At 39.7% G+C, this 19,133-nt stretch overlaps 1 protein-coding gene across 2 annotated transcripts in view; it reads left to right on the forward strand.

Moving 5' to 3' along the window:
* FAF2 (Fas associated factor family member 2) overlaps positions 1–19,133 on the forward strand; it is a 69,143-nt gene that overhangs the window by 30,560 nt on the left and 19,450 nt on the right. For both annotated transcript variants that reach the window (XM_052642826.1, XM_052642827.1), the window contains exon 2: positions 4,572–4,640. In XM_052642826.1, coding sequence (XP_052498786.1) covers positions 4,572–4,640 — 69 coding nt within the window. The remainder of the gene's footprint in view (positions 1–4,571; positions 4,641–19,133) is intronic.

The following is a 19,133-nucleotide window of genomic DNA, read 5'->3' on the forward strand; positions in this document are numbered from 1 at the left end:
ATTATGTGACAATTAAAATGATTATGAACTTTAATTCTTAAGGGCATATTCTGCAAATGGGTATTTTTAACTACTAGTTTAGCCTCTAGTTAGAATATTTGGAGTTTAATTTTTCAAAAAAAACTCAGGGTATTAATGTACAGTGAACTTTGGTGAGAATGTCTAGAGAGTTTCACTTAATAGCTATGATTATTGAAGCTTATCCTAAAAGGTCTTTTTAACGTGGACAGCCTTTTTCTGTAACCTTTTAAGCCCTTACTGTGTACCAGGGGTAGGCGTGTGTGCATGCGTGCACATGCGCCCGCTCAGTTTTGTCTGGCTTCTTTGAGACACCATGGACTGTAGCCCACCAGGCTCATCTGTCCATGGAATTTTCCAGGCAGAAATACTGGAGTGGGTTGCCGTTTCCTTCTCCAGAGGATCTTTCTGACCGAGGGATCTAAATTGCATCTGTTGTGTGCAAGGTACTGGGGAGCATTATATAGAGATGAATCACATTCCTTGCTCTTAAGGAGCCTGCATCCTGTAATAAGGCAGTAGAATGAGTGTAAATAGCCATAAAAGATGACAGAAAATGATAGGTGTATAAGAGAGGTAGAAAATATTTTTGGTAAAGACCCAGTGGTCATTCATACCTTGAGAAGAAGGTAAAAGTAAAGTCCAGTTCTTAAGGAGAATATGTAGAGAAGTGGAACCCTGACATCCCGGTTCTCTGCAGTGGATGGCAAAGAAATCAAAAGTTAAAGGAGATTCTATTACTAGCTTGGTACAAAAGTAGTTGTAATTTAAAACTGTGACTTTAAAAAATTTTTTTATTTGGCTGCACCAGGTCTTAGTTGCGGCTTTCAGGATCTTTGATCTTTAGTTATGACATGTGGGATCTAGTTCCTTGACCAGGGATTGAACCCAGGCCTCCTGCATTGGGAGCAGGGAATCTTAGCTACTGGACCACCAGGGAAGTCCCCGGACTGTGAAATTTAAATCATTATAACTAAGTTCAGACACATCTTTATTGATCAAAGTAGGAACCATTACAGTCAATGCATTTTTGCCAACAAGAAATAAGTTTGTTTATTCCTGTAGCATAAAAATCCATGCTTTGGGATTCAGCGGACTCTTGGAAAGCATTTTCTGCATCCTGCTGGTTGTGGAAGCGTTTTCTCTGCAAAAAGGTGTCGAGATGCTTGAAGAAGTGGTAGGTGGTTGGCAAGAGATCAGGTGAATATGGTGGATGAGGCACAATTCCGTAGCCCAGTTCAGTCAACTTTTGAAGTGTTGGTTGTGTGACCTGCGTCATGCATTGTCCTGGAGAAGAATTAGGCCGTTTATGTTGACCAGTGCCAGCTGCAGGGGTTGCAGTTTTCAGTGCATCTCTTTGATTTGTTGAGCATACTTCATGTGTAATGGTTTAGCCAGGATTCAGAAAGCTGTAGTGGATCACACCAGCAGCAGACCACCAGACAGTGACCATGACCTTTTTTGGTGAGGGTTTGGCTTTGAGAAGTGCTCTGGAGCATCTTCTCCATCCAGCCACTGAGCTGGTTGTTACTGGCTGTATAAAATGCACTTTTTGTCACATGTCACAATCCAGTCGAGAAATTGTTCATTGTTTCATAAAACAAAAGGAGACAACACTTCAAACCATTTTTTTTTTTTTTTTGATTTGCCGTCATCTCATAAGGCACCCACTTAACGAGCTTTTTCACTTTTCCAGCTTGCTTCAAATGCCAAATAATCATAGCATGGTTGACTTTGAGTTCTTTGGCAACTTTTTGTGTAGTTGTAAGAGGATCAGCTTCTGTGATTGCTCTCAGTTGGTCATTGTCAACTTATGATGGCTGGCCACTATGCTCATCTTCAAGGCGCTTGTCTCCTTTGCAGAATTTCTGGAACCACCACTGCATTGTACGTTCATTAGCAGTTCCTGGGCCAAATGCGTTGTGAATGTTGCAAGTTGTCTCCCTGCTTTATGACCCAGTGAGCTCAAATTTAAAAATCACTCGAATTTGCTTTTTGTTTAACATCATTTCCCTAGTTTAAAATAAATATAAAATAAACAGCAAGTAATAAGTCATTAGCAAAAAAAAGAAAAGTGAAATGCACATTAAAATGATGTATAACATCACCACATTTATTTAAGAATGTATTCCGATATCAAACAGCAAAGTTCAATGAAAAAGTGCAGTTACTTTTGCACCAACATAGTACAAGTCAGAAAGGAATAGCCAAACTAGTAAGAGGCCCAGATGGTCAGGAACCAAAATTAAAGATGATCAGAGATGTCATAGCCGTCGGTTCTTAATAGATCTCTAGAGTTCTTAACAGAGCTTTCTAATTTTCCAGTATTTTAAATATAAAAATATATTAACAAAGTTTCTATACTGTGTAATTTAAATTTTTTTAAATTTCTGTGTAATTTTAAAAAATAAACAATTGCATACCTAAAGAATGCAAACTTTAATTTTTGTTTTGTTCTTTTAAGCTCTGGAAAGGATATTCAGTCCAAATTAAATCCCTCGTGTTGTACATAAAAGAAGCTGGAATTCAATTATGTCTGATCCTTGAATCATAGGTTACAGAACCAAAACAAGAATCTCAGCCTCTTGACTCATCAGTGCATGTTACCACATTCTTGTCAGGTTGAGATCAATCTCTTTTTTCCAGTTGCTTGCTGGTTATTAAGAGGGATTTGTTGAGGATAGAGACTGCGTATTTATCCCTGTATCCCTGGATATAGTAATAACACAGAATAGACAATAACAGTAGACATAGGCTGCATGAAAAGGATAGATGGGTAGGTTTGGCTTCTCTCTTAGACCTTGAAGGAAGGCTAGGATTTAGCTTTGTGGAAGTTCTGGTCATTTGGTATACACAGAAGCTGTTAGATTTGTTGAGTTTTGGATACCTAAGGGAAAATAGAAAATAATGCTGAAATCTAGGTTGGGGCCACATTGTAGGAACACTTGAATTCCAAGCTAAGAATTTTGGAATTTATTATCCAGTTAGCTGAACAGTTTTGAGCAGAGAAATAACACACACACACACACACAGGAGTGGGGAGACCAGGGGAGGTTGGGAAGAGTTAGGAAGAGAAATTATTTTGACCATTCACTTGAGGTATCATAAAAGCTTGATTGAAGATGCTAGCTGTGGGAATGGAAATATGGTTATAGATACAGAAAACCATCAGAACTTGGTTACCGATGAAGTGTGTAGTTCAAGGTACAGAGTACTCAGAGATGCGACCGAGGATCCAGATGTCATCTTTGCTTGTATAGTTTGGAAGGTGGTGGTGTCATTAACACATACAGTAGTTTTAAATAATATATTTGAGGTACTTGTGCCACATCCAGATGGAAATGTTGAATAGGCTATTGGAAATGTGCTGCCAAATTTCAGGAGAGAAGAAGTACATTTAGGAGTCATTTGAGTAGAAAGGATCATTGAAGGCTGAGGATTAAATGAGATTGCCAGGAAGAGGTAAAAGCCAAAGGCACATCTTCAGGAAATGTTCTATATTTAGAGGGGGATGAGAGAAGAGTCCTCTAGTCAAGGCTATGGTTTTTCCAGTAGTCATGTATGGATGTGAGAGTTGGACTGTGAAGAAGGCTGAGCGCTGAAGAGTTGATGCTTTTGAACTGTGGTGTTGGAGAAGACTCTTGAGAGTCCCTTGGACTGCAAGGAGATCCAACCAGTCCATTCTGAAGGAGATCAACCCTGGGATTTCTTTGGAAGGAATGATGCTAAAGCTGAAACTCGAGTACTTTGGCCACCTCATGCGAAGAGTTGACTCATCGGAAAAGACTCTGACGCTGGGAGGGATTGGGGGTAGGAGGAGAAGGGGACGACAGAGGATGAGATGGCTGGATGGCAGCACCGACTCGATGGACGTGAGTCTGAGTGAACTCCGGGAGTTGGTGATGGACAGGGAGGCCTGGCGTGCTGCGATTCATGGGGTGGCAAAGAGTCGGACACGACTGAGCGACTGAACTGAACTGAGAGAAGAGTCAGAGCAGATTTATTTGATCATAGACAAAGTGAAACCTAAAAATCATGTAAGGAGAAAGGAGTAGGGAGAGTACTTACAGGAGGGAAACATCTGAATTACAGATTCTTTTTAATAAAAAGTTTTACAGTTTGTATTATAAGCTAAGTCTTATGCTGATAGGTAAGGTATGTAAATTAGTAAAAGGCATGTTTTGCAGAAAACCTGCATTATATGAGTATGTATTATAAACAGAATAGATGTTTAACATTGAATAAGACTTTTGCTGAATGTAGAAGTTGAAGAAATCTTTCATTTTTTAAACTTAAATTTGAGAGAATATAGTCAAGTAGTCTTTTTAATTAAAAGCCTTGAAGTTAAGACAAGAAATTTTTTGTTTAACATACATGATAACCATTTGAGTGAATTCTGAATAGTGATGTTTTACCATACTTGAATATCTGTTTGCCTTCAGCACTTGATAGAGTATTTCCCCTGCAGTATTTATAAGTATTCTAATAAGGGTAAAAATATCCACCATGTACTGTTGGTTTTCCCTAAGTAATTTTTTGTTTTTATCTTTCAGGATCTGACTGGCATAGAATCTATGGATCAATGTCGCCATACCTTGGAACAGCATAACTGGAACATAGAGGTATTATAGGATTCATTATGAGTGTACTTATTTCTTACTCCGTGCTCTGAAAACAGATCTCAAAGACATGTACGTTTCTTTTTTTCCTTTTCACAGCAAAAATCTTCTCTCAATAGTTTTTTTTTTAATTTATAGCTCTTTAGTCTTTAAATTACCCACTCCAGTGTTCTTGCCTGGAAAATCCCTGGGACGGAGGAGCCTGGTAGGCTGCCGTCTATGGGGTTGTACAGAGTCGGACACAACTAAAGTCACTTAGCAGCAGCAGCAGCAGTCTTTAAATTTGTGTGAAAGGTGAAGATTATGATCAGAGTTTATAAAATCACAGAAAAGATTGTGACCAAATCCCTCAGTATAGTGTCCCTCCCTCTTTATTTTTCCTTAATGACTTTGGGGAAAATACTGGTTTTTATATATTTGATTTACAGCCAGATTCCATAATGTGAACCTTTTTATTAAATATTTTAAAATTTATTTTTCTGAATTTTCTATTTGGTTATGTTACCTGCAGCTCGATTTTTTTTTTTTCAGTATATGGATCTTTTGTTTTATTTAATGATGAATTGGCTAATACTTCAGAATAATCTCAATTAATAATGGTAATGGCAAACACCTTGTCTTCACTATAATGCCTCCAATGTTTTATTATCAAGTGTAATGCTAGTTATTGTTTTGAGATAGAGCTACTAGAATGTAATAAGCTACATGAGAGCAGAGTGTTTTTGGTTTTTTTGACTGCTGTATTCCAGCATCTAAAATCGATCCTCGTATATCATAGGCTCTCAAATATCTGTTGACTGTTATTCTTTTCTTGCTTTATTAGTGGATGTTGAGTTTAATCAAGCACACTTTTGATATCTGTTGAACTTAACTGTTTAATTATGGTATATTATTTGAATAGAGTACTGGATTACAAGTGGTATTTAGTTATTCAGTGCTATTTTTGAGCAATTTTAGGCTCTGGCACTATGCCAGCAAACAAGACTTAAGTCCCTATTCTCATGGAGCTTCAGTTTGTAATAAATGCTGTGAATAAGATGAGTACAGAAAATAGAATAAAGAGGATAAGGAAAGTCATTTTAATAGGATGGTCAAGTAAGGCCTTTCTAGGGAGGTTATATTTGAGCTAACACTTGAATGATGAAAAGGAATGATGAATGTGAAATTTTAAGGGGAATGCATTTTAGGCAGAAGGCATTATGTTGCTCTGTATAATACTTTGGTATTGTCTCCTTGTTAGACTTTTATTTCAAGCATATGCTGGCTTTTAAAAATGACTGACTTGATAAAATGGGTTGAGAAGCCTAGTTAACATAGATTCAAAAGAAAGCAGTTTAAAACTTGCTTCTGCCTTTTCTGTATTAACTTCTTCATTTTCCTCCCATTATTCATGATCTATTTGTTGCCTGCTTTTTTCTTGATAAGCTTTCTTGAGGATCCTTTTTTCTTCGAGATTTTCAGGATAGGTTTAGAGATTAGCATAGGCTATCCCAAGCACGATGTCATTTTCTCTCTTCTGTGTTTGTTCTATTATTCCCTCTTCTCATGGTTTTTATTATGCTTACTTTCCTTTTTTTAAAATGAGATTTGCTGGAGACTTACTTTACTTGTTTTGTTTATAAAAAACTTTTGTATTTATCAGTTCTTTTTACTGTTAATAAAACAAAATCTGACATTAATGAATTTTACCATACTTTTGTAGGTTTGTGTTCTTTTTTTTTTTACCATTATGCTTTTTGCAGCTTTGTTGATTTATTTGTACTCTTAAATTTAAGCCTGTGAATTTTCTTCTGAAACCATTATTTTAAACGTTTTGTTTTCTTCTTTGGTCCAGGAGTTATTGAGAAACACTTTTTGTTTGTTTATATAGCTGTATAGATTTGTATATAATTTTCTTGTTACATAAATGGGATTATGCCATATTTACATTTTTTCACTTTCAGTAACTCCTAAAAATAATACATAAAAGTAACTTTCATTTGAAGTTACACAAAAAGATGCTCAATATCACTTAAAACTATTACAGAAATGCAAATCAGGACTACAGTAAGGTGCCATCACATACAAGTCAGAATGGCCATCATTAAAAATACTACAAATAACAGATACTGGAGAGGGTGTGGGGAAAACAAATCCTCCTGCCTTGCTGGCGGGAGGCAACTTGGTGCAGTCACTGCAGAAATGAGTGTGACGGCTCCTCAGGAAGCCACAAGCAGAACCGCCATGCATTGCGCAGCCCCTGCCTGGGTGCCCACAGAGACGCGCACCTGCCAGGCTCAGCGCGATTTGCCGCAGGAGGCATGGGGACAGCCTGGAGGGATGGAGGAAGAGCATGCCGTGTGTGTGTACGGTGGGATACTGCCCAGCCACCAAAAAAGAAAAAAAGAAGTAATGCCATTTGCAGCAACATGGATAGAGCCGGGGATTATATCATACTAAGTGAAATAAAGAAACAGAATGGTCCCTGTTCATTTCCAAGGCAAACCAGTCAATACCACAGTAATCCAAGTCTGTGCCCCAATCACTGGGCACAGACTGAAGAAGCTGAAGTTAAATGGTTCTATTGAAGACCTACAAGACCTTCTAGAACTAACACCCAAAAAAGATATCCTTTTCACTATAGGGGACTAGAATGCAAAAGTAGGAAGTCAAGAGATACCTGGAATGACAGGCAAATTTGGCCTTGGAGTAGAAAATGAAAAAATGAAACATCAAAGGCTATCAGAGTTTTGCCAAGAGAATGCTGGTCGTAGCAAACACCCTCTTCCAACAACACAAGAGAAGACTCTACACATGGACATCACCAGATGGTCAACACCAAAATCAGATTCATTATATTCTTTGCAGTCAAAATGGAGAAGCTCTATATAGTCATCAAAAACAAGATGGGAGCTGACTCTGGCTCAGATCGTGAACTCTTTATTGCCAAATTCAGACTTAAATTGAAGAAAGTAAGAAAAACCACTAGACCATTCAGGTGTGACCTAAATCAAATCCCTTATGATTACACAGTGGAAGTTACAAATAGATTCAAGGAATTAGATCTGATAGAGTGCCTGAAGAACTGTGGACGGACGTTAGTGACACTGTACAGGAGGCAGTGATCAATACCATCCCCAAGAAAAAGAAAGGCAAAATGGTTGTCTGACAAGGTCTTAAAAATAGCTGAGAAAAGAAGAGAAGCTAAAGGCAAAGGAGAAAAGGAAAGATATACTCATTTGAATGCAGGGTTCCAAAGTAGCAAGGAAAGAAAAGAAAGCCTTCTCAGTGATCAATGCAAAGAAATAGAGGAAAACAACAGAATGAGAAAGACTAGAGATCTCTTTAAGAAAATTAGAGCTACCATGGGAACATTTCATGGGAAGATGGGCACAGTAAAGAACAGAAATGGTATGGACCTAACAGAAGCAGAAGATACTAAGAGCTGGCAAGAATACACAGAACTATACGAAAAAGATCCAGATAAATATGACCCAGATAACCACAATGGTGTGATCACTCACCTAGAGCCAGACATCCTGGAATTCAAAGTCAGTGGGCCTTAGGAAGCATCACTATGAACAAAGCTACTGGAGGTGATGGAATTCCAACTAAGCTGTTTCAAATCCTAAAAGATGGTGCTGTTAAGGTGCTGCAGTTAATATGCCAGCAAATTTGGAAGACTCAGCAGTGGCCACAGGACTGGAAAAGGTTAAGTTTTCATTCCAGAGCCAAAGAATGTTCAAACTACCACACAGTTGCACTCATCTCACATGTTAGCAAAGTAATGTTCAAAATTCTCCAAGCCAGGCTTCAATATAGTATATGAACCGTGAACTTCCAGATGTTCAAGCTGGATGTAGAAAAGGCAGAGGAACCAGAGATCAAATTGCCAACATCCGTTGGATCATGGAAAAAGCAAGAGAGTTCCAGAAAAACATCTACTTCTGCTTTATTGACTACATGAAAGCATTTCACTGTGTGGATCACAACAAACTGGAAAATTCTTGAAGAGATGGGAATACCAGACCACCTGACCTGCCTCTTGAGAAACCTGTATGCAGGTCAGGAAGCAGCAGTTAGAACTGGATGTGGAACAACAGACTGGTTCCAAATAGAAAAAGGAGTATGTCAAGGCTGTATATTGTCACCCTGCTTATTTAACTTCTGTGCAGAGTACATCATGAGAAATGCTGGGCTGGAAGAAGCACAAGCTGGAATCAAGATTGCTGGGAGTCTGATAACCTCAGATATGCAGATGACACCACCCATATGGCAGAAAATGAAGAACTAAAAAAGAGCCTCTTGATGAAAGTGAAAGAGGAGAGTGAAAAAAGTGGCTTAAAACTCAGTATTCAAAAAACAAGGATCATGGCGTCCGTTCCCATCACTTCATGGCAAATAGATGGGGAAACAGTGGAAACAGTGAGAGACTTTATTTTGGGGGCCTCCAGAATCACTGTAGATGGTGATTGCAGCCATGAAATTAAAAGACAGTTGCTCCTGGGAAGAAAAACTGTGACCAACCTAGATAACATATTAAAAAGCAGAGAGATTACTTTCCCCACAAAGGTCCATCCAGTTAAAGCTATGGTTTTTCCAGTAGTCATGTGTGAATGTGAGAGTTGGACTATAAAGAACGCCAAAGAATTGATGCTTTTGAACTGTGGTGTTGGAGAAGACTCTTGTCCCTGGGACTACAAGGAGATCAAACCAGTTAACCAAGACTCTGATGCTGGGAAAGATTGAGGGCAGGAGGAGAAGGGGATGACAGAGGATGAGATGGCTGGATGGCATGATCGACTCCATGGACATGAGTCTGAGCAAACTCCAGGAGATTGTGAAGGACAGGGAAGCTGGTGTGCTGCAGTCCTTGGGGTTGCAAAGAGTCGGTCATGACTGAGCGACTGAAGAACAATAATATAGATGTGTATAAATGAATCACTTTGTTGTGCAGCAGAAATTGATCAATTATACTTCAATTTTTAAAGATCAATTAATAGAAGAAGAAAATTTAGCTGAAAAAGTTCAAACAAAGCCTAAGATTAAATATGAAAAAATCTGGCTCTGATCACTTCCCTACCACTGTCTCACAGTCCTACATTCCCAACATAGTAGTATTAACAATTTCTTTTGCTTTTTCCCCAGATATTTCTGTGCCTCTCTAGAAATATTTGTGTGTCAAAAGTGAAAAGTGAAAGTGTTCGTTGCTCAGTTGTGTCTCTCTGTGACCCCCATAGATGAGCCTGCCTGGCTCCTCTGTCTGTGGAGTTCTCCAGGCAAGAATACTGGAGTGGGTAGCCATTCCATTCTCCAAGGGATCTTCCTGACCCAGGGATCAAACCTCGGTCTTCTGTATTACAGGCAGATTCTTTATGTTTGAGCCATCAGGGAAGCCCCAAAATAAGTATGTTGTTCTCCAGAGAGCTTTTATTTATATAGGCTGTATGTGTTTGTTTATTACCATGTTGTTGCTCTGTTCAGTCACTCAGTTGTGTCCGACTCTTTGCGACCCTATGGACTGCAGCATGCCAGACTTCCCTGTCCTTCATGATCTCCTGGAGCTTGCTCAAACTGATGTCCATCAAGTTGGTGATGCCATCCAATCCTCTTATCCGCTGTCGTCCCGTCTCCTGCCTTCAATCTTTCCCAGCATCAGAGTCTTTTCTAAGAGTCTTCTGTTCAGGTGGCCAAAGTATTGGAGCTTCAGCATTAGTCCTTCCAATGAATATTCAGGGTTGACTTCCTTTAGGATTGACTAGTTTAATCTCCTTGCAGTCCAAGGGACTCTCAAGAGTCTTCTCCAACACTACAGTTCAAAATCATCAATTCTTTGGCACTCAGCCTTCTTTATTGTCAAACTATCACATCCATGCATGACTACTGAAAAAACCATAGCTTTGACTATATGGATAGTTGTCAGCAAAGAATGTCTCTGCTTTTTAATAAGTTGTCTAGCTTGGTCATAGCTTTTCTTCCAAGGAGCAAGCGTCTTTTAATTTCATGGCTACAGTCACCATCTGCAGTGATTTTGAAGCCCAAGAAAATAAAGTCTATCATGGTTTCCATTGTTTCCCCATCTATTTGCCGTGAAGTGATAAGAACGGAGGCCATGATCCTCATTTTTTGAATGTTGAGTTTTAAGCCAACTTTTTCCCTCTCCTCTTTCACCTTCATCAAGAGGCTCTTTGGTCCTCTTTGCTTTCTGCCATAAGGGTGGTATCATCTGCATATCTGAGGTTATTGATATTTCTCCTGGCAATCTTAATTTCAGCTTGAGCTTCATCCAGCCCAGCATTTCGCTTGGTGTATTCTGCATATAAGTTAAATAAGCAGGATGACAATATACAACCTTGACGTACCCCTTTCCCAGTTTTCAACCAGTCCGTTGTTCCATGTCTGGTTCTAAGTGTTGTTTCTTGACCTGCATACAGATTTTTCAGGAGGCAGATAAGCTGGTCTGGTATTCCCATCTCTTTAAAAATTTTCCACAGTTTGTTGTGATTCACAGTCCAAGGCTTTAGTGTAGTCAGTGAAGCAGAAGTAGATGTTTTTCTGAAACTATTGCTTTGTCTGTGATCCAGAGGATGTTGGCAATTTGATCTCTGGTTCCTCTGCCTTTTCTAACTCCAGCTTGAGCATCTGGGAATTCTTGGTTCACATACTGTTGAAGCCTGGCTTAGAAAATTTTGAGCATTACTTTTGCTAGTATAAGGTGAATGCAGTTGTGTGGTAGTTTGAGCATTCTTTGGCATTGCCTTTCTTTGGGATTGAAATGAAAACTGACCTTTTCCAGTCCTGTGGCCACTGCTGAGTTTTCCAAATTTGCCGGCATATTAAGTACAGCACCTTAACAGCATCATCTTTTAGAATTTGAAATAGCTCAGCTGGAATTCCATCACCTCCATTAGTTTTTTGCTTAGTGATGCTTCATAAGGCCCACTTGACTTCACACTCCAGGATGTCTGGCTCTAGGTGAGTGATCACACCACCATGGTTATCTGGGTCATGAAGATCTTTTTTGTATAGTTCTTCCGTGTATTCTTGCCAGCTCTTCTTAATATCTTCTGCTTCTGTTAGGTCCTTGCCATTTCTGTCCTTTATTGTGCCCGTGTTTGCATGAAATGTTCCCTTGGTATTTCTAGTTTTCTTGACGACTTCTCTAGTCTTCTCTCGACTTCTCTAGTCATTCTATGTTTTCGTCTGTGTCTTTGTATTGATCACTTAGGAAGGCTTTCTTATCCCTTCTTGCTATTCTGTGGAACTCTGCATTCAGATTTTCTCCTTTGCCTTTCACTTCTCTTCCTTCCCACATATTTGTAAGGCCTCCTCAGATAACCAATTTGCCTTTTGTGCATTTCTTTTTCTTGGGGATAGTTTTGATCACTGCCTCCTGTACACTGTTACAAACCACTATCCATAGTTCTTCAGGCACTCTATCAGGTCTAATATCTTGAATCCATCTGTCACTTCCACCATATAATCATAAGGTCATATCGGAATGGCCTGCTGGTTTTCCCTACTTTCTACAATTTAAGTCTGAATTTGGCAATAAAGGGTTTACAATCTGAGCCACAGTCAGCTCCTGGGTTTTTTGTTTTTTTTTTTCTGACTGAATAGAGCTTCACCATCTTGGTCTTCAAAGAATATAATCAGTCTGGTGATGACCATCTGGTGATGTCCATATGTAGAGTCATCTCTTGTGTTGTTGAAAGAGGCTGTTTACTATGACCAGAAAATTTTGGCACAACTCTGTTAGCCTTTTCCCTGCTTCATTTTGTACCCCAAAGCCAAATTTGCCTGTTACTCCAGGTATCTCTTGACTTCCTACTTTTGCATTCTAGTCCCCTATGATAAAAAGAACATCCTTTTTTGGTGTTAGTTCTAGAAGGTCTTGTAGGTCTCCATAGAACCGTTTAGCTTCTTCTCCATTAGTGATTGTGGCATAGTCTTGGATTACTGTGATATTGAATGGTTTGCCTTGGAAACAGAGATCATTCTGTCGTTTTTGAGACTGCACCCAAATACTGCATTTCGGACTCTCTTGTTGACTATGAGGGCTACTCCATTTCTTCTAAGCAGTTTTTGTCCACAGTTGTAAATGTAATGGTCATCTGAATTGCCCGTTCCACTGCATTTTAGTTCACTGATTCCTAAAATAACGATGTTCAACTCTTGCCATCTCCTGTTTGGCCGCCTCAAATTTACCTTGATTCATGGACCTAACATTCCAGGTTCATATACAGTATTGTTCTTTATAGCATCGGACTTTACTTTCATCACCAGACACATCCACAACTGGGCATTGTTTCCACTTTGGCTCAGCCTTTTCATTCCTTCTGGAGCTATTTCTCTGCTCTTCTCCAGTAGCATATTGAGCGCCTACCGACCTGGGGAGTTCATCTTTCAGTTTCATATCTTTTTTCTTAGTTTAGTATTCATTTTTAAAATAATAAACTCATTGTATGTTAACATAAATGTTTGCAGATATTTTTGTCTGGCTTAGTAAAAAAAAGCTGGATCTTCATATTCACTTCTGCTTTTAATCTTTTGTGATATATAGTTTTAGTTGAAGTATGTGAAGAACATCTGGCTTCACCCAGGTATGTAATTTTTAAGGGGCAGTATAATTTAGTAACATTAATTTCAGTACATTTACATTGTTGTACAACAATTAACCACTATCCATCTTTAAAACTTTTTCATCTTCCCAAACAAACTCTCTACCCACTAAATCAGTTATTTCCCATTACTGTCTCTGCCCAGCCTCTGGTAACCACAACTCTACTTTCTGCCACTATAAAACTAGACTATTCTAGATACATCATATAAGTGGAATCAGTGTTTGTCCTTTGGTATCTGACTTATTTCACTTGGTTATCCATGTCACAATATGTATCAGTTTTTTAACTGTCAAATAATATTCTTTGTATGAATATACCACGGTTATCTTTATCCATTCATCAGTTCATAGATATTTGGATTGTTTGCACTTTCAGTTTTTATTATTAATGTTTCAGTGGATATTAGTGTATAAGTTTTTGTGTGGGACATATGTTTTCATTTCTCTTGGGTATCTAAGAGTAGAATTGCTGAATCATGTGATAACTCTAGGACTTTCCAGGTAGCTTAGTGATTTAAAAAAAAAAAGAATCTGCCTTCCAGTGCAGGAGACAGAGCAGACTCAGGTTCAATCCCTGGGTCAGGACGATCCCCTGGAGGAGGAAATGGCCACCCAACTCCAGTATTCTTGCCTGGAAAATCCCATGAACAGAGGAGCCTGGTGGGCTACAGTCCATGGGGTCTCAAAGAGTACCTTTTAAAGAACTGCCAGACTGCTTCCAGAGGTTACACTATTTTATACCCCCCAGAATAGTGCATGATGGTTCCAGTTTTTCTACATCCTCACGTGCACAGGTGCTCAATCACTTAGTTGTCTCCTCTTTTGTGACCCCGTGGACTGTAGCCCACTAGGCTCCTCTGTCCATGGGATTTTCCTGGCAAGAATACTGCAGTGGGGTGCTGTTTCCTCCTCCAGGGGATCTTCCCAACCCAAGGATCCAAGCTATGTCTCCTGTATTGGCAGGCAGAGTCTTTACCACTGAGTCACCTAGGAAGTCCACACCCTAACCTACAATTTGTAAAAATCTGTCTCTTATTATATTATAGTCATTCTAATGGATGTTAAGTAGTATCTCATGATTTTTGTGTGCATATTTCTGATGATTAATGGTGTAGTATATTTTTTATATGCATTTTGATCATTTGTTTATCTCCTAGGGGAAATATCTATTCAAGTCCTTGGCCCATTTTTAAATTGAGTTGTTTGTCTTTTAAGTGATAAGTTGTAAGAGTCCTTTATATACTGTAGATACTAGACCCTTAACAGATCCATGATTTGTAAATATTTTCTCCTATTTTGTGGGGTTGTCTTTTTTCTCTGTGATAGTGTCCTTTGGTACATGAAAGTGTTTCAGTTGTGATGAAGTCCATTTTATCTGTTTTTTTCTTTTGTTGTCTGTCCTTTTAATATCTTATCTAAGAAACCATAACCTAATCCAAAATCACAAAGATTTTTTTTTCCAGCTGTTTTCTTTTAAGGGTTTAATAATTTCAGCTCTTACATTTAGGTCTTTGGTGTATTTTCAGTTAGTTTTTGTATACAGGGTGATTTTAGTAGGTCAGCTTCATTATTTTGCAGTGGTATCCAGTTGTCTCAGCCTTATTTGTGGAAAGACTGTTCTTTCCCATTGAATTGTGTGTCAACACTTTAAAATGTAAAACCTAGAGGCAGAGTTTAAAGCCAGCTATGAAGGTTAGAGAGCATGCAGTCCTCTGAAAGACCACCCTTACTCCTGTTAGCAACGGCAAGTACAAGGTGTTCCTAAAACCACATGCAGGTTTGATAATTCACTAAAAGAGCTTACTGAAACCTATTACAACTCATGGTTGCAGTTTATTATAGGGAAAGGATACAGATTAAAATCAGCTAAAGAAAGAAGCTCTTTCGGCAAAGTCTTGAGTTCCAAATACATGTTACCCTCCTGGCCCAGGTGTTTAACAATAGGCACCAAGTGTTACCCACCAGGGAGGCTCACCACACCTTCAGTGTCCAGTTTCTCACTGAGACTTTATTACAGAGGCATGATTGATTTGACTAGTTGCCTGTGTCATTGAACTCAGTCTCTAGGTTGACTGATACTGCATTACTCAAAGTCTCCAGCTTAAGTTACATGGTTGGTTTTTCTAGGGTGCTTCAGTTCAGTTCGGTTCAGTTCAGTTGCTCAGTCGTGTCTGACTCTTTGTGACCCCATGAATCGTGGCATGCCAGGCCTCCCTCTCCATCACCATCTCCTGGAGTTCACTCAGACTCACGTCCATCGAGTCCGTGATGCCATCCAGCCATCTCATCCTCGGTCGTCCCCTTCTCCTCCTACCCCCAATCCCTCCCAGCATCAGAGTCTTTTCCAATGAGTCAACTCTTTGCATGAGGTGGCGAAAGTACTGGAGTTTCAGCTTTAGCATCATTCCTTCCAAAGAAATCCCAGGGCTGATCTCCTTCAGAATGGACTGGTTGGATCTCCTTGCAGTCCAAGGGACTCTCAAGAGTCTTCTCCAACGCCACAGTTCAAAAGCATCAATTCTTCAGCGCTCAGCCTTCTTCACAGTCCAACTCTCATATCCATACATGACCACTGGAAAAATCATAGCCTTGACTAGACGGACCTTAGTCAGCAAAGTAATGTCTCTGCTTTTGAATATACTATCTAGGTTGGTCATAACTTTTCTTCCAAGGAGTAAGCATCTTTTAATGTCATGCCTGCAGTCACCATCTGCAGTGATTTTGGAGCCCCCAAAAATAAAGTCTGACACTGTTTCCACTGTTTCCCCATCTATTTCCCGTGAAGTGATGAGACCGGATGCCATGATCTTCGTTTTCTGAATGTTGAGCTTTAAGCCAACTTTTTCACTCTCCTCTTTCACTTTCATCAAGAGGCTTTTTAGCTCCTCTTCACTTTCTGCCATAAGGGTGTTGTCATCTGCATATCTGAGGTTATTGATATTTCTCCTGGCAATCTTGATTCCAGCTTGTGTTTCTTCCAGTCCAGCGTTTCTCATGATGTACTCTGCATAGAAGTTAAATAAGCAGACTGACAGTATACAGCCTTGACGTACTCCTTTTCCTATTTGGAACCAGTCTGTTGTTCCATGTCCAGTTCTAACTGTTGCTTCCTGACCTGCATACAGGTTTCTCAAGAGGCAGGTCAGGTGGTCTGGTATTCCCATCTCTTTCAGAATTTTCTACAGTTTATTGTGATCCACACAGTCAAAGGCTTTGGCATAGTCAATAAAGCAGAAGTAGATGTTTTTCTGGAACTCTCTTGCTTTTTCCATGATCCAGCGGATGTTGGCAATTTGATCTCTGGTTCCTCTGCCTTTTCTAAAACCAGCTTGAACATCAGGGAGTTCACGGTTCACGTATTGCTGAAGCCTGGCTTGGAGAATTTTGAGCATTACTTTACTAGTGTGTGAGATGAGTGCAATTGTGCGGTAGTTTGAGCATTCTTTGGCATTGCCTTTCTTTGGGATTGGAATGAAAACTGACCTTTTCCAGTCCTGTGGCCACTGCTGAGTTTTCCAAATTTGCTGGCATATTGAGTGCAGCACTTTCACAGCATCATCTTTCAGGTTTTGAAACAGCTCCACTGGAATTTCATCACCTCCACTAGCTTTGTTCGTAGTGATGCTTTCTAAGGCCCACTTGACTTCACATTCCAAGATGTCTGGCTCTAGATGAGTGATCACATCATCATGATTATCTGGGTCGTGAAGATCTTTTTTGTACAGTTCTTCCGTGTATTCTTGCCACCTCTTCTTAATATCTTCTGCTTCTGTTCGGTCCAGACCATTTCTGTCCTTTATCGAGCCCATCTTTGCATGAAATTTTCCCTTGGTATCTCTTAATTTTCTTCAAGAGATCTCTAGTCTTTCCCATTCTGTTGTTTTCCTCTATTTCTTTGCATTGATCGCTGAAGAAGGCTTTCTTATCCCTTCTTGCTATTCTTTAGAACTCTGCATTCAGATGCTTAATATCTTTCCTTTTCTCCTTTGCTTTTCGCCTCTCTTCTCTTCACAGCTATTTGTAAGGCCTCCCCAGACAGCCATTTTGCTTTTTTGCATTTCTTTTCCATGGGGATGGTCTCGATCCCTGTCTCCTGTACAATGTCATGAACCTCATTCCATAGTTCCATCAGGCACTCTATCTATCAGATCTAGGCCCTTAAATCTATTTCTCACTTCCACTGTATAATCATAAGGGATTTGATTTAGGTCATACCTGAATGGTCTAGCGATTTTCCCTACTTTATTCCATTTAAGTCTGAATTTGGCAATAAGGAATTCATGATCTGAGCCACAGTCAGCTCCCGGTCTTGTTTTTGTTGACTGTATACAGCTTCTCCATCTTTGGCTACAAAGAATATAATCAATCTAATTTCGGTGTTGACCATCAGGTGATGTCCATGTGTAGAGTCTTCTCTTGTGTTGTTGGAAGAGGGTGTTTGCTATGACCAGTGCATTTTCTTGGCAAAACTCTATTAGTCTTTGCCCTGCTTCATTCTGCATTCCAAGGCCAAATTTTCCGGTGTTTTTCCAGGTGTTTCTTGACTTCTACTTTTGCATTCCAGGCCCCTATAATGAAAAGGACGTCTTTTTTGGGTGTTAGTTCTAAAAGGTCTTGTAGGTCTTCATAAAACTGTTCAACTTCAGTTTCTTCAGCGTTACTGGTTGTGGCATAGACTTGGATAACTGTGATATTGAATGGTTTGCCTTGGAGAGAAACAGAGATCATTCTGTCGTTTTTGAGATTACATCCACGTACTGCATTTTGGACTCTTTTGTTGACCATGATGGCTACTCCATTTCTTCTGAGGGATTCCTGCCTGCAGTAGTAGATACAATGGTCATCTGAGTTAAATTCACCCATTCCAGTCCATTTTAGCTCGCTGATTCCTAGAATGTCGACGTTCACCCTTGCCATCTCTTGTTTGACCACTTCCAATTTGCCTTGATTCATGGACCTGACATTCCAGGTTCCTATGCAGTATTGCTCTTTACAGCATCGGATCTTACTTCTATCACCAGTCACATCCACAACTGGGTATTGTTTTTGCTTTGGCTCCATCCCCTCATTCTTTCTGGAGTTATTTCTCCACTGATCTCCAGTAGCATATTGGGCACCTGCCAACCTGGGGAGTTCCTCTTTCAGTATCCTATCATTTTGCCTTTTCATACTGTTCATGGGGTTCTCAAGGCAAGAATACTTCTCCAGTGGACCACATTCTGTCAGACCTCTCCACCATGACCCACCTGTCTTGGGTTGCCCCACAGGCATGGCTTGGTTTCATTGAGTTAGACAGGGCTGTGGTCCTAGTATGATTAGATTGACTAGTTTTCTGTGAGTATGGTTTCAGTGTGTCTGCCCTCTGATGCCCTCTTGCAACACCTACCATCTTACTTGGGTTTCTCTTACCTTGGGCATGGGGTGCGTAGCTCCACCATAAAATCCCATAGCAAAGATACTCTTACCAGGTGTGACGTTGATTACCTCCAGAAGCTGAAGGTAGAGATCAGATTTCCCTTTGGGTAAAGCCAAATTTTCTAACTATACTGGGACAAATATCCAGTTTCAGGGGCAGAGTTAGGAAAGGAATGAAACTTTTTTTTTTTTTACTGAATATCATCTTTGTGCCAGGAATTATATAAAATTTTGTATGGTCATCTCATTAAATTTTCAGATTAACCCTGAAAAGTATTGTTCATTTATTTTGCATGTGAGAAAACTGAGGCACATAAGCCAAGCAACTTTCTCAGTGCTGGAGCTAGGATTCAGACCTAACTTCCTCTGCTCCAAAGCCAAGCTTTCCCTCAATACCAACCGATCAAGATGGCTCCATTGCACAGTTCTGGGGGCACCAGACACAAACTGTGTCTACAGTTTGTGTTCTCTGTGGGTGG

The sequence above is a fragment of the Budorcas taxicolor genome, chromosome 7, assembly GCF_023091745.1.
Source record: "Budorcas taxicolor isolate Tak-1 chromosome 7, Takin1.1, whole genome shotgun sequence".
Classification (NCBI taxonomy): Eukaryota; Metazoa; Chordata; class Mammalia; order Artiodactyla; family Bovidae; genus Budorcas; species Budorcas taxicolor.